Source organism: Hermetia illucens, chromosome 5 (assembly GCF_905115235.1).
Source record: "Hermetia illucens chromosome 5, iHerIll2.2.curated.20191125, whole genome shotgun sequence".
NCBI lineage: Eukaryota > Metazoa > Arthropoda > Insecta > Diptera > Stratiomyidae > Hermetia > Hermetia illucens.
The window spans coordinates 34697995-34711081 of record NC_051853.1 but is presented as its reverse complement, the minus strand read 5'-3'; the positions used below and the strand labels follow the sequence as shown (position 1 = coordinate 34711081).

At 38.6% G+C, this 13087-nt stretch overlaps 1 protein-coding gene across 1 annotated transcript; it reads right to left on the bottom strand.

Annotated features, from left to right (window-relative positions):
- Nucleotides 1-2134: 2134 nt before the first annotated feature.
- On the bottom strand, nucleotides 2135-9540 carry LOC119657094 (DNA ligase 4). The gene is made up of 10 exons (XM_038063849.1): nucleotides 9420-9540; nucleotides 9200-9358; nucleotides 9005-9137; nucleotides 4873-5040; nucleotides 3950-4812; nucleotides 3766-3886; nucleotides 3373-3713; nucleotides 3179-3319; nucleotides 2701-3120; nucleotides 2135-2644 (listed from the first exon to the last, which is right to left on the bottom strand). Exons 1-10 carry the CDS (start codon nucleotides 9432-9434, stop codon nucleotides 2246-2248), a joined length of 2760 nt encoding a protein of 919 aa, XP_037919777.1. The 5' UTR covers nucleotides 9435-9540; the 3' UTR covers nucleotides 2135-2245.
- Nucleotides 9541-13087: the final 3547 nt, after the last annotated feature.

The following is a 13087-nucleotide window of genomic DNA, read 5'->3' as shown; positions in this document are numbered from 1 at the left end:
ATTGCATTTCATTTCATGGTTGTTTTTCCTTAAAATCAGTTAACAATCATCAAACAGCAGAGAGAGAGAGAGAGAGAGCTTGGCGACCATTTTTCAAAACAACAATCAATCATCAATCGTTGCTGTAGAAATAAAGTTTATGGATTCATGGATCTAATTCGCCGGTTTACTCTATGATAAATGCAGTTAGAGTTGAGTCTGATCTAATTACATTCCCAAATTTTAAGTAGAAAAGCTTATATTTGCTCCAATCTTCGGCAGCACTAACATACACAACACCATTTTAGCCGGGAGCCATTTGGTCAAGGTCTACGACCCGTGGAAGATCAAACAGATGCCGTCAGCATGGTCGAGGTGTTTGGAGAAAGATATTATGGTCTATTGGACTCCTCCGCGTTCTTCGGACAAGGTGGCACGGAGAATGTCACCGATAACAAGAAAAAAAATATTGGTGACAAAATGCAAGGCTGGCGGACTCCGCTTTGAACTTCACATTTTACCTCGGCGCAGCACATAGCACATCATATGTCGTTCTGCTAATAGCTATTAGCTTCTGCGTAATGTCCCGCATTGCTATCGAAAGCATTCTCGATCAATCGATAAAGAGCAGGTGAAGTGAAGATCTAAACTACTACTATTCCAAAATGATCCACAGTTTGTTAATATCTGTCTCGGATTCCTTAGAATTCCGTACGAGAGGAAATAGTAGATTTTGGGAGTAGGAACTGCAGGTGCAGCGATGGATAACTCTGGGGAGATACTGTCAAATCAAGCAGTTTTACTCCGTCTGCTCTGTTTAGAGAAGCCGTCCGTATCCGCAATTTACAGTGGTTAGCCATTTCATCCACAAGGGATTTAACTTCACCGGATTTGATACGGTTAAGAACCATGGTAGAGTATTCCTTCCACCTCTTCAGCTGTTCGTCATCGTGAATGAGGAGTCAACTGTTAACTTCCCTTACAGGACTATCGCAGATCATTTTGGATAGATGGTGATTGCTCGTACGGTAGCGGTTGGTTGAAATCCAACTGAACTTATGACAAACTGTAAGTTCGAAGAATGTGCCACTAATGACGAGGTGGTGAAGGCTGCAGAAATTGAAAAAGCTGTGTTGTTAGAGTCCACTTTGCCACCTCTACTAAACTGCATGTAATTGCTCATAGAACGTATGCTTCTAATGGACCGGAATCGTGCAGTCAGAATTCTATCAGAATCCGACTTTCAGATCAAAATAGCGCGCTTTTCGCTGTCCAATAATAAAAATCCGACACCGGATTCGCATCTGCTACCACTTGAATCTCCAGAGTAGAAAAGCATCGCGTCTCTCTCCAGAGTCCCACAATCTTACTTTGCTTAGGCCCAAAATGTCCAGCTTATATCGTTACATTTTTTGTCTGAGTTGTTGGTACGTCCAAGAGCGTGCTCACATTCCTCAAACAAATCATAGTCCATTTTTGATAGCCAAATCGTTTAGTCACCTTTTACGACAAGCAGGGAAGAAGATGTCAGATACCAGTCGACGCAGCCGTGAATGAGTACCTGAGTCAAATCAGAGTAATAATCTCGGGCGAGTGTAATGCTGATCTCGTTGCCTCCTACAGTGTACTGTATTGTACTGTTACGCTCTTGAATTAAGTGTTCGAACACACTTCAAGGCACTGATCCAATTATATTGTCACCCCAACGATTATTGTGTTTATTAGGAAAGACTTTGAGTGTACTCCTAAGTTCTAATTTACAAAGCGCTAATAGAATTCATATGAAAAATGCGTTGCTTTGAGTTTTTCAACGTTTTTGTTTTTTTTTTTTTTGTAAATCAAACCCTTATTGAAATCGGTTTACTATCTGATCTTAAAAAAAATGTCAAAGAAACTACTGCGAGTTTCGACTTGAAGTTTTGAAGGGTCATTTATGAAACCATATTTTATCGAATTACTAAATAAAAAAGTGCAAAAAAATATCTGGTTGTGAAAACTGTTGTTACAGCTATTTAATCGGGTTTTATATTATTCAGAACTCTTTCGGAGTCTTTTGAGCAACATATCAGACTCCATGTTGGGCATATTCACGTAGATATCGACGTTCAGTGTGATACTGATGATTTGTTTTCATTTGTATTAACAACCTTTTTTTTCATAGACACAATGCCAAGTTTATTTGTAAATTTATTTGTGTTAGTGTAGAATATAAAATTTTTTAGCAAAGTAAAATATTTTGAAAAATATACAATATACAAAAAATATACTATGTACAATAATGCTCATGTAACAAATATCCAGTTTGATCAATTATTTGGTTTTCCTTATCACAGTCGAGTATCCAGCTATATGACAGTACCTTGACTTTACTCTTTGGCTTGCTGAAAATCGTATGCATCCAATTATTGAAACTTTCAGAATTAAGATTCACTTGGTCAACAAAAATATGAACCATTTTCTTGGAGCGAGCCAAATTTTCTTCCTCGATAAGCAATCCATCTTTTGATTGAAATATTAACTTAGCAAGAACTAAAACGTTCGGTAGCGCGGAACTAAGGGAGTAAAAATAACCGGTCATATTACGGAAAATATGTTTGATGTCGGTGCAATCAAGTAAAGTTTCTTCAAGTTCAACTAGTTCAGCATCAAGAATTTCTGGAATAGCCTGAAATATATTTTACTGTTAGTTTATCATACTAAAGAAATTATTGATAGCATTACATTAGTGTTGATGTCTTTCATGATAATTTCCAATTCTTCACTGTCCACCTCATCTATGTATGAATCACCAAAATCATCGTAGAATATTTTAAATTCTTCTTCCATGTCGGGGGTCATGCTAATCATATCACGTGGTTTCGGTTGTGCTAATTCTCCGGAGAATTGATCCTCGCCAAAGGACCGAATCATCCAATCTACTGTTACGATATTGTATTTTCCTGTTGACATTAGACGTCTGACTAGGCTAGTGATGTCACCAGCAACGCAAATGCACTTTTTGGTGTCCAAAGAAGGATTTTCCACTATTTTTCCTCCATATCGTACGGCCATGGCTTTCAGCTGATCAATTGATTGTTTTCCTTTCGACGTGCTCAGTATACAGAATTGGAGACCTTCGCAAACATCACTTATTTTCGTTACCTAGAGGGCGTCACTTCATCATCATGCATCAATTACTTACCACTATCGCTATTCTTACCTCATTTACATTGAACACTGATGCGTAAGGATTATTCGTTGTACTTTTTTTCTTGGTTGGTGACATCTTTATCTTCTTTGATGGTAATAGATCTTCTGCAGTTAAATTACGTTTATTAATTTTTGCAACTCCTGGTTGATTCTGAAATGAAACTTTCTTTATTTACGAGTAAATATTGATTATGATCTGCAAACCTTGTAATAGGATTCAAATTCATCAAGCGTCATGCATTCATACCATGACTTATCATCTCGAATCGCTTCTATGCGTGGAAAACGTAACGAATGCGATGTTCGAAACGAAGTTGTTTCTGCTAATTCGGTTGCCTTTACTTGCAAAATTATAGACTTTGGCGGATCAATCCAAACATCCGGTATGCTAGCACCCCATTCTATGCAGCAAGGGGCCTCAACATCATTCCTGTTTTGTTTATTAACGTTGACCCAATTGGGTTTCAGAGTTTCATTTATTTTCTGACGTTGTGCAAGAGATAGCCCAAGTGCGACTTTAGCGACTGAATAAAATACTGGATTTTCTATGGGAAAACTAAAATTAAGATGGATTTCAATAAATACTCCACGACGAACCATTATTGTCACTCTCCTTCTTGTATACTCCTAATAGATAGCTATCGATATACGTGCGTTTTGCGTTATAGTAGCCACCGATTATCAGCAAATCAAATTCCTTTACTACTCCATGAATATACTAAAAAAACATACTCGTATTATCCAATTCCAAGAACACTTTGAGATTCCTATTTATACTCACATCTGGCTTGATTTTATACCATCCTCCTTTTCGAATTCCTGGTTTGTAAATTGAATTTTGTGCCTTAATTACAACTCCTTCCTCTTTTGCTTCCAATGCTTCATTGAAACTATTAATCAACTGTTCTATATTTCTTATTTTCATTCGTTTGCATAGCACGATAACTCCAGGCTGCTCCTTAATAATCTTCTCCAGCAACGCAACTCTTTCGGCGTATGGCTTGTCGATATGACTTATTCCATTTAAGAATAGAATATCATATGCTACAAAGCATGGTCTCAACGGGCCTCCACGCTGAATAGATTTAACATCATAATTTTCACCTTTTACACGATATCCGTTTAGATTTTTATCCCAGACCATCATCTCTCCATCCAGAATCATATTTGTCACATTAATTGTGAAAGATTTTGTAATAAGTGGCGTTAGGTTGCCTTCGGACGCTGTTGCACCGAAATTCGTTGTAAAATCTTTTCCATTTCGTGATATATATTTGTAGTTTTCGTCTAGAATATGAATTTGAAAACGTTCCCCATCCATTTTCGTTTCAAGATAGTAAATATTTTGGTTGAGCATCCCCTCTACTTTGGTAAGATCGAGTTGTTCACATAGCATTGGTCGTATGTATTGATGAGGTTGCACTGAATCAGACATGTCTATCGATTCACCGCTATCGACACATTCGCAAACTCTCTTTAAATCTGTTGTCCGCGTGTAAAATTCTTTAGCAAGCGGGTGGTATAAGGAAAATATTTTCTGTTCACCTAACCCGAGACGAAGTTGCTTCAAGATTATGCGGATAAGCCATTTCTGTTCGAGTGGTGATGCCACTTCAATGAATTTGGTCAGTTCGACTTCAGTTTCTGGAAGAAGCGTAATGGGCAACAATTAAATCTGAGTGAAAGAAAGATTTTATAGTTTACTTCTTCTGTCGTTTTCTGCTATAATATCCAGCAGTTGATGTATATCTGCTAGTGTTAAGGTACTGTTCACACTCCTGGAACGAGTTTGCATTACGGAGAATACAACATCTGCATAGTCGCTGCAGCCTTTAATGATGTCTGTTTGGTTGAGCTTTTTTGCATCATCGCCTACGACAAGAAGAAGGTAAATAGCAACTTCAATATGAGAATGAGAATAATTGATTTTCTTAGCAATGCCTTAGATGAAAAATTACGTTTCAACACAATATTGCATGGTGAAACAATCGACGTCTAATGTTTTTCTAGTTAAATCAAACTCACTGATTTAATTTTTAATTTCGTGAGTGATCCAATCTCCAGAAATTTCAATGGTTGCGTTTCGGATTTCAATGTAAATTTGATATTTATGTGCTTTTCTCTCAAACCATAATTTCCAGCTAATGGAGAACTGTTATGAAATTGCTTCACCCATTAGCGCAACCTGGATGAAGTGGCGTTCCACAGCTGGTGTTTTTTTGTGATCAACGTGTCACCTCTCAAATCTAAAATTTACCGCAATGTCGTCGGTCCTGTCGCTCCTATGGTTCTGAGTGTTGGCCGACTATAAAAGACAATGAACGGCGTCTTGCGGTAATGGAGACGAAGATGTTGCGTTGGACTAGTGGTGGAACTAAGGATATCATGATCGATATAGAGTTTCACCGATCGTGAAAAAATTGCGTACGTCTTCGATGATATGGTCACGCAATTCGAAAACTCACTCGCCAAGATTAGTCTGAACATTGAGGTCGATGGTAAGCAACCAAAAGGCGGGCCGAAACAAAGGTGGCTTAATACGCTGCATGGAGATTTAAAAGCCTCGCGATTGTATGAAGATCAGGCATTTGATAGAACCAAATGACGAAACCGCTCACGACGAGCCGACCCCGGTTGTGGACGGGCCAACGGCTGAAGAAAAAGAGAAATCCGTTCGTAATAAGGTCGTGAAAGAAGGTCTCAAACCTGCTTTAAAAAGAAAAAGGGTGTTCAAACACTATAGTCTGAACAACAAAGAAAGATGTCTCAGGGAATATATGAGGAAGTTATATGTGTTAATAATAGTAGCCATTATGAATTCAATGCATTTCATGTTCTGTTCATTCTTGTGTGAGTTGGGAGGATAAATATTCGCTCTGAGTATTTCATACTTGTTGTAAAATACGACTGAAATGGAAAGAAACGTTATCTAGGTCTAGATAAGAACATATTTGTCGGTACAGATACTTACTGGTCATGGGAGCAGAAGCTGTCGCAATGGACATAATTAACGTACATTACATTTCGAAAGGAACTTTTCAATGATCCGGTAAAGTACTGTAACGTCAGCCTCCTCGTCCATGGTGATGAATATCTCATGAGGTGGAAAGAGTATTTGTTCCCGATTCTTTATTGTATAGTATCTTTTGAAATTCTCTCTTGGATAAAAAGGTTATGTTACCGGTGTTTCTAGCGATTAAGAGGGGAAACCACATTAGAAGGCCTATTTTCACGTATGCTTTTGGGTTTTTTTGTAGAAAAATACGATCGGAATTCAATCGAATTTCGTCATAATATTAGTTGTATATTCCAAAGAACTTTTGATTTTTTTTCGGAAATCTTAGATCTTTTTTAGGGAGTGGAAGGAGAGGATGCTACCTATCCGTCTTGTGGGTTTGAGGGCTGAAACAGAGGGGCCAGAATTGGGCTAGACTGCTTCAGTTCAGAATCGCAGATTAATTTTGTGCATCTTGACTTAGAGATATTTGTTATTTGTGTAATGCTCCTGGGTCTAGGCGGTTGCAAGTACGTCGTTGTATGCGCTATAGCAATTTTGAAGCTAAATCGGATATGTAATCTTGAAAAATTGTTTTTTCGTGTTGCATAAATAATTATGCTAGTAGATCGGGGAAACGCAATAATGTCTATAACTTCTTCTTTTTCTTCAGCCTTTGTCCCGTTCACAAGCGCGGTCGGCTCGTCGTGATCGGTTTTGCCATTTGGCTCTATCGAACGCCTGATCTGGGTGCTATCTCGAGGCTTTTAAATCCTCATCCAGCGTATCAAGCCACCATTGTTTAGGCCTGCTTTTTGTTTACCATCGACTTCGATGTTCAGACCAATCTTGGCAAGTGAGTGCTCGTTAGCACGAATTGTAATAATGTCTATAACATTACAGTTAAATGTTTTCAGTCAATAATTTTTTAATAAAACTACAGCATCAAATTTTCACTAGTTGTTTCTAAATTGCCATATGGCTTCGATACACACATACCAGTATTTGTAGATTGCTACAGAGACACGATACACTCACTACACGTGGCAGAACTTTCCGCGCAATAATCGAGGCTACAAAACTACTCCCTATCATGGCACCTAACTCGCTATGATTTGATGTATTATATGCTACATGTATGAAATTTCTAGAATTGCAGGCCTCTTAACACCTCATGGTAAGGCAAAAAATCCGGGGACAGGGTGAAAATGATAATAAAAAACCTGGGCCGGAGGTGAACATTATGCAGGTTCCCCTATCATTTTTAAGGTTTTGTTTGCAAAAATCAGTTCAATGTCTGTCTGTCATACGCACTTTTCTCAGAAATGCCTATACCGATTGACACGAAATTTGGTGAGAAGTGTGAACGCCCAGGCATGCAGTGAATGATAACCTTCTACGTCGAAATTTACATAACGGGCTACGTACAAATGGGATAGTTCTACACTCAAATATACTCACAGAAGAAGCAAACAAAACCGGTTTCCCGACTTGTTTTTAACTTAAAATTTCTATTCAGCGCCCCATGTATTTGCCAAATTTTCTGAAGAAGCGACGTAGGAGAGACTGGACCCGAAGCGAAAATCATGCTCTCCCCTCCCATAATTTATTTAATTTTATGAAATGTTCTTTATTCCAGGCCCCGAGATAATCGGAATCGAGTGCGATTCCACGATTCTTTCACAATGCCAGCAACTCTATTATTACTATAAAGTTGACTTGCTTAGGAGGTTATGACATGGCGCTGCTTCTAAGTACTTTGCTTTTATTCAGAAGGAAAGAAGAACGACCTTGAGTAATAATTGCTTCGGTATCAAGAGAAAGATGCTAATTACCACCTCTTTAATTACAGTTTTTACCATTGGTTAAACTGGTTGGTTAAAATGGTAGATATACAACGTAGAGGTGTGATACTGGAAAAATCAAATATTATATATTTAGTTGCTTGAATACTGAAAGCTGTTTCTTTATGGACAACAATCTTTCTTCACCTGAAATACTTGAGGCAAAACGTGTTTTGCTTATTGAAAAATATGTGCTACTTGATTTATTTCTCCACTTGAATAAGTAGAATTCCTTTGAAGAGGTTTGCCAAGAAGATTATATTCATAAGAATGTAAATCTCTTTACATAATTTAATTTTATTCCTCTTAATGTAACTCACAATGAATGAATTCCGCCCGTTGATAACTAAAACCAGTTTGGAGGCATGCAGGTGTCATTAAAAATTTCATACCAAAGGCATTAATATGGATTTCACAATGTTGTTGCAAGAAAGGCAGCGATGCATTTTTTGAATTGACACAAATTATCTACGTATATGATGAAATTTAATTTATTTTATATTCTTTTTAGATTATTTTCAAAGGAGATAACGCAAGAAGTATTTGAGATAATTGGATATACTTATTTCATATTATTATTACAAATGAGACTCGCATTTGTAATGCTTGCTGGGAATAAGTGACTAAGAGATATTGAGTGCATCAGGTTTCACGGACCCAAGAAAGACTCTATACTATATTTTGATATGTAGAACCATTTACCAAAAGTAAATTCTTCTATTAGTAGTAAATTCTTCTCTAAATTCTCATGGAAAGTATTATTTTGTTCTATCGTAACTTGTTAATAATAGTGAGGTTAACTATAATTCTCTCTTTTATAAAAAGTGTGGATGTAGAGATCGAACCATATCATCTTAGATTAAGCAAATATTTAAAGTAGTGTTTTCATTTTATTAGTGCTATCACCAGTAACTCGTACCAATTCAATTGGTATCTGTATAAGATTATTGAAAGTGCCATGAAATATTGTATTATATGCAAAAAAGTTTATACTCACCATTAGGGGCCAAATTAAGGACTTTGATATATAATCTTCCCATTGTAGTAAGCTGAATTCCATAACTTCCACGAGCATTATCCGCGCCTGGAACCAAACATCTTAGTACTGGATAGAAACTATATTCACATTTCTGTAGGACGAATACAAATAGTAAATTGGGAATAGTTCCTAATAAAAAAATAGCGCTCATACATCGGCTCCATGTTGTTTCTTAAATTGTATACTGAACTCATTGAATGATTCCAAATACTTTTGCAATATTGATTCCTTTTGTCGAGCTCCTTTTGCATTCCTGATTTTATCCAACATACTGCAAACATGAGCAAATTTTACTTGTGTAGCGATATCAATCTATTCAATGGTAAATGCGAATTAGTGGTCTGAAATGAAAGTGTTTGACAAGAAAACTTACTTTAGAGGTGGACATTATTTGTAGCTTGTGAGGAACTCTCGTGAATAATCGCAGTTGTGAAATATTTGTTTGTTTCTTTGGCTGGTCCTCACACCAATGTCAGCCAATGTACTGTCAAAACAAATGTTATGCGCTCTCGAAGTGTTGTTAGTGGTGATTCTCTCCTAGAGAATCAACTGGTTGTTTTCTATTTAAGTCAGTTGCACACGTACGACTATTTATGAAACAGCAGAATTCGATAGAACGGTCAATATTTACTATTTAGAAAAGGCCGATTAAATATATACTGGGCTTTTCTTCATATTTGCTAAAATTTTGATGCTAAGAAGTAAAAATTATCGAATTTCCAATTATGGCTTAAAATATTCAACTTATTTTGTTGTCTTAAACAAAGTATAATATTTCCGCATAACTTGGCTTGGATTTTTTTCAAAAACTGCCTTTTAATATTGTTATTTTATACGGACACAAGTAAGCAATCGTATATATGAGAGGTGGTGGGTTTAAAAGTAAACCATGACCAAAAAAATTATAGAAATTCATTGAGGGAGTAAAGAGTTATCTGCAATGGGAAAAGAATGGAGCTACGCCACGCATTCAAGTTATCGAAATTTTAAGGCCTCATGGTTTTAAAGGATTTATGCAAAGTGCGAATGGAAGCTTAACATATCCCGGACCACGTATGGCCGCATGCTGCACATGGTATCGTATGTTTTCTATTGATGTGCTGCGACTATTTATGACCATATGTACAAAATTATGACTATACAGTATAGAACTTAAAAAAATGCATTGGTACAGGTTAAATACATAGTAGCACTATGAGAATGTTGCCGCGTAATAGCGTCAACTTAATGTCGATGTTGAGATGCATTGCATTTCCAGATTTTGACCAAATCAGCGTAGGCGGTTTCAATGCTGTTAATGCGTCGAGCAGCATCAAGTGAAGCTAACTAGATATAGAAATTGCTCCACATCTCCGATGTTCTGTCCAGTAATGCAAATAGAGTGCAATGATCCGTCAGACTTGGAAATTTGGTTAGTGCTTATCATCAGTCCGACTCTGCTTGGCTTCTTTTCCAAATCCACAGCCAAAGTGCACGACTCGGTAAAAGAGCAAGCATAAGGAAGGCTTTTGATAATTTCGATGGACATGGTTATACTTTAAATGATAGAGGATCTGCCTAACTAGCAAAACGGCCGAAGTTTCGTCTAGTAAATTAATTTTGCGTCTTTTAGTAGTTTTTGTTTAAAAAATGAAAAATAATATTTGACTCCGCGTTACTTGCAACAACACACTTAATTTGGTCTCCTGTCTCAGACAGACTACCGACTAAAACACCTATGGCGATGGTACTCTCACCTTTTGCAGGCATCATCCATCACATCCTTGCAATAAATGTAGTCGGGCAACTGTAATTTGCCGATTGTGTGCAGGTAAGATTGAAACCACCCATGTGCGCTGTGCAGCTGGGTAAGATAATAGTCAACCTTACGGTATTTTCGATTGAATTATGGTCACACCTTTTATGAGATGCACAGTTCATCTACCCTTCGATTCTCTTTCCCAAGGTTGGTACTATGTGCGGAGGGTACGGGCTCTCTCTTCACAAGCGACAGCTTTCTTATTTCCCTCGCCTTTTCTGAGGTATATAAGCCTCCGCTCGACAGCATGGAGAGTGGCCGGAATAAGTCCCGCTATCACCATTACTGCTGGCTTCGAGACGGTACGATAGGCGGATACAACTCGCAGAGCCCCTCGTCTTTGTAATTGCGCTAGGCACTTGCGGTATATTTCCTCACTGAAGGAGTCAGCTCATACTTTGGAGCCGTAGAGACGGACTGAACCGACGTCTGCTAGATACGGGACGTCCGACATTGGGTATTCTAGTCGCACTTGATTAGGGAGGATTATGGGAATCGTCTCCTTGGTCAACACAACGACTTCTGTTTTCTACAAAGCTAAGAAAAATCCATGTTCAGCTATCCATCTTCTTGCTCGCTGCATCACCAATTCCAGTGTGCGTGGAGTAATCAGTGCCGCAACATCATCCGTGTATCCGACCAGATGTAATTCATCAGGTGCCTCGAGTCTTAGAAGACTATCATATAGGGCGTTCCAAAAGTCCGGACCGAGGATAGATTGCGAGCCGCCCCCCAATATTACCTTCATTCTGCACTGTCCTTCCCCTGTCTCGTAGAGTAGGGAACGGTCTTTTCCATAGTTTCTTCACATCTGGAATAGGTAGCCTGCAATATGGAAAAGATTTTCCTGTGCCTCAAGTCTGAGGCGTGACAAAGAGCACCATTCGCCCACAGTGGCGACTGTGTGCTTCAGCCAGTTTTACCGCTTGACCACCTCCTCAATCGCATCTGGATCACTCCGCTCTAAAACCATATTGCGTTGGCGAGTAGTCTCCCGCAGCACGTATTGCGTCAGTCAGCCATGGCTTGAGGAGCTCCTCCTCTTCCCCGTTGTGTCCGATATGCCAAGCCGACGATACTCCGACTGCGCCTCTACACAGGTAATTTCCCGGGACGCTGTTAACTTTTGGTAGCCGATGCATTATAAGCGGCGGTGATTAGGCTCATCATTGAATGAACTAGCGATTCAGTTGCAGTTCTTCTGTCTGTGCTTGGGTCTTGTCGCTGATTTACTTCTCTCGAGAGAGATTCGACAAATTTTGCAACGTCAATTTTCCCTTATGTTCCACCCGGTAGGCGTTTGCTGGAGGGCAGAACATTGGGAAGTGCCGTTTGTCACTTTGAAGGAAATGTACTGATGATGATCGGTCTGAAATTTTCCAGTACCTCCCATCATTGGGCTGCTAACATTAAGGACTCCGTAACAAAAGTTACGTCAGGGATAGTGCCCTCGGAATCAGGGCGTCGGAATGTCCGAGTGTTACTGGTATTCAGGACAATCAGTCTGTGCGCCTCGAGAATCTGGTTGATGCATAACCAATTCGAGGTCTGTGACGTTAAATTCCCCTCTGACTAGAACTCTCCGTTTCGTGTTTCTAATCTTGTCTACCAAGGCGGCGAACAGTACCTCATATTGATTGTTGTGGACCTGTACGTCGAGCACTACACGACAACGCATGGATATCCCCATTCCTGCTAGCTTTTTGGTAATGAGTATCAACTCATGACTGATTTCCTAAGGAAACTATAATCTTTTCCAGCTGTTCTGTATCACAGTGAACTTTGTCAAACATCATGTCATAATTTCCCCATAGGCCGAATCAGCCCAGCCCTCTTTTATACGCACTTCCAGCAGACAATTTTTATTACTGATTTTGGTTTTGTTTCAACAATGGGACGGTTAGTCGAAACCTATTTGTCCTAGTGGCAAGTTGTATGCCCGTATAATGTTCCGTTGATTTTAATTGCAGTGAAAGTTATAGGAGTTCACAAATTTTCAATTGGTAGAGTCGGCGCACAGAGAGCGCGGTCATCTAATGGGTTCCTAAACTCCGACAGAAATTACGAAGTGATATTGTAGACTGGATGGTTTCTTTACGGCATCATTTGATATATCTAGCCTTATTATCAGATTGCATTTCAAAGAATTTTAGTAACTACATTTTCACCTTATGACCATTAAGAGACATTGTATAAATTGAATTTATGTTTTTGTTTTTTTTCACTTCGCGAAGAATCGATGA

Bases quoted from the DNA above. Each gene is read 5' to 3' on its own strand.
- LOC119657094 (XM_038063849.1), bottom strand. The intron at 9,138-9,199 runs GTATGAGCGCTA...TTCGTCCTACAG, and splicing joins AGAAACAACATGGAGCCGAT to AAATGTGAATATAGTTTCTA. The intron at 4,813-4,872 runs GTAAACTATAAA...CGCTTCTTCCAG, and splicing joins AGCAGAAAACGACAGAAGAA to AAACTGAAGTCGAACTGACC.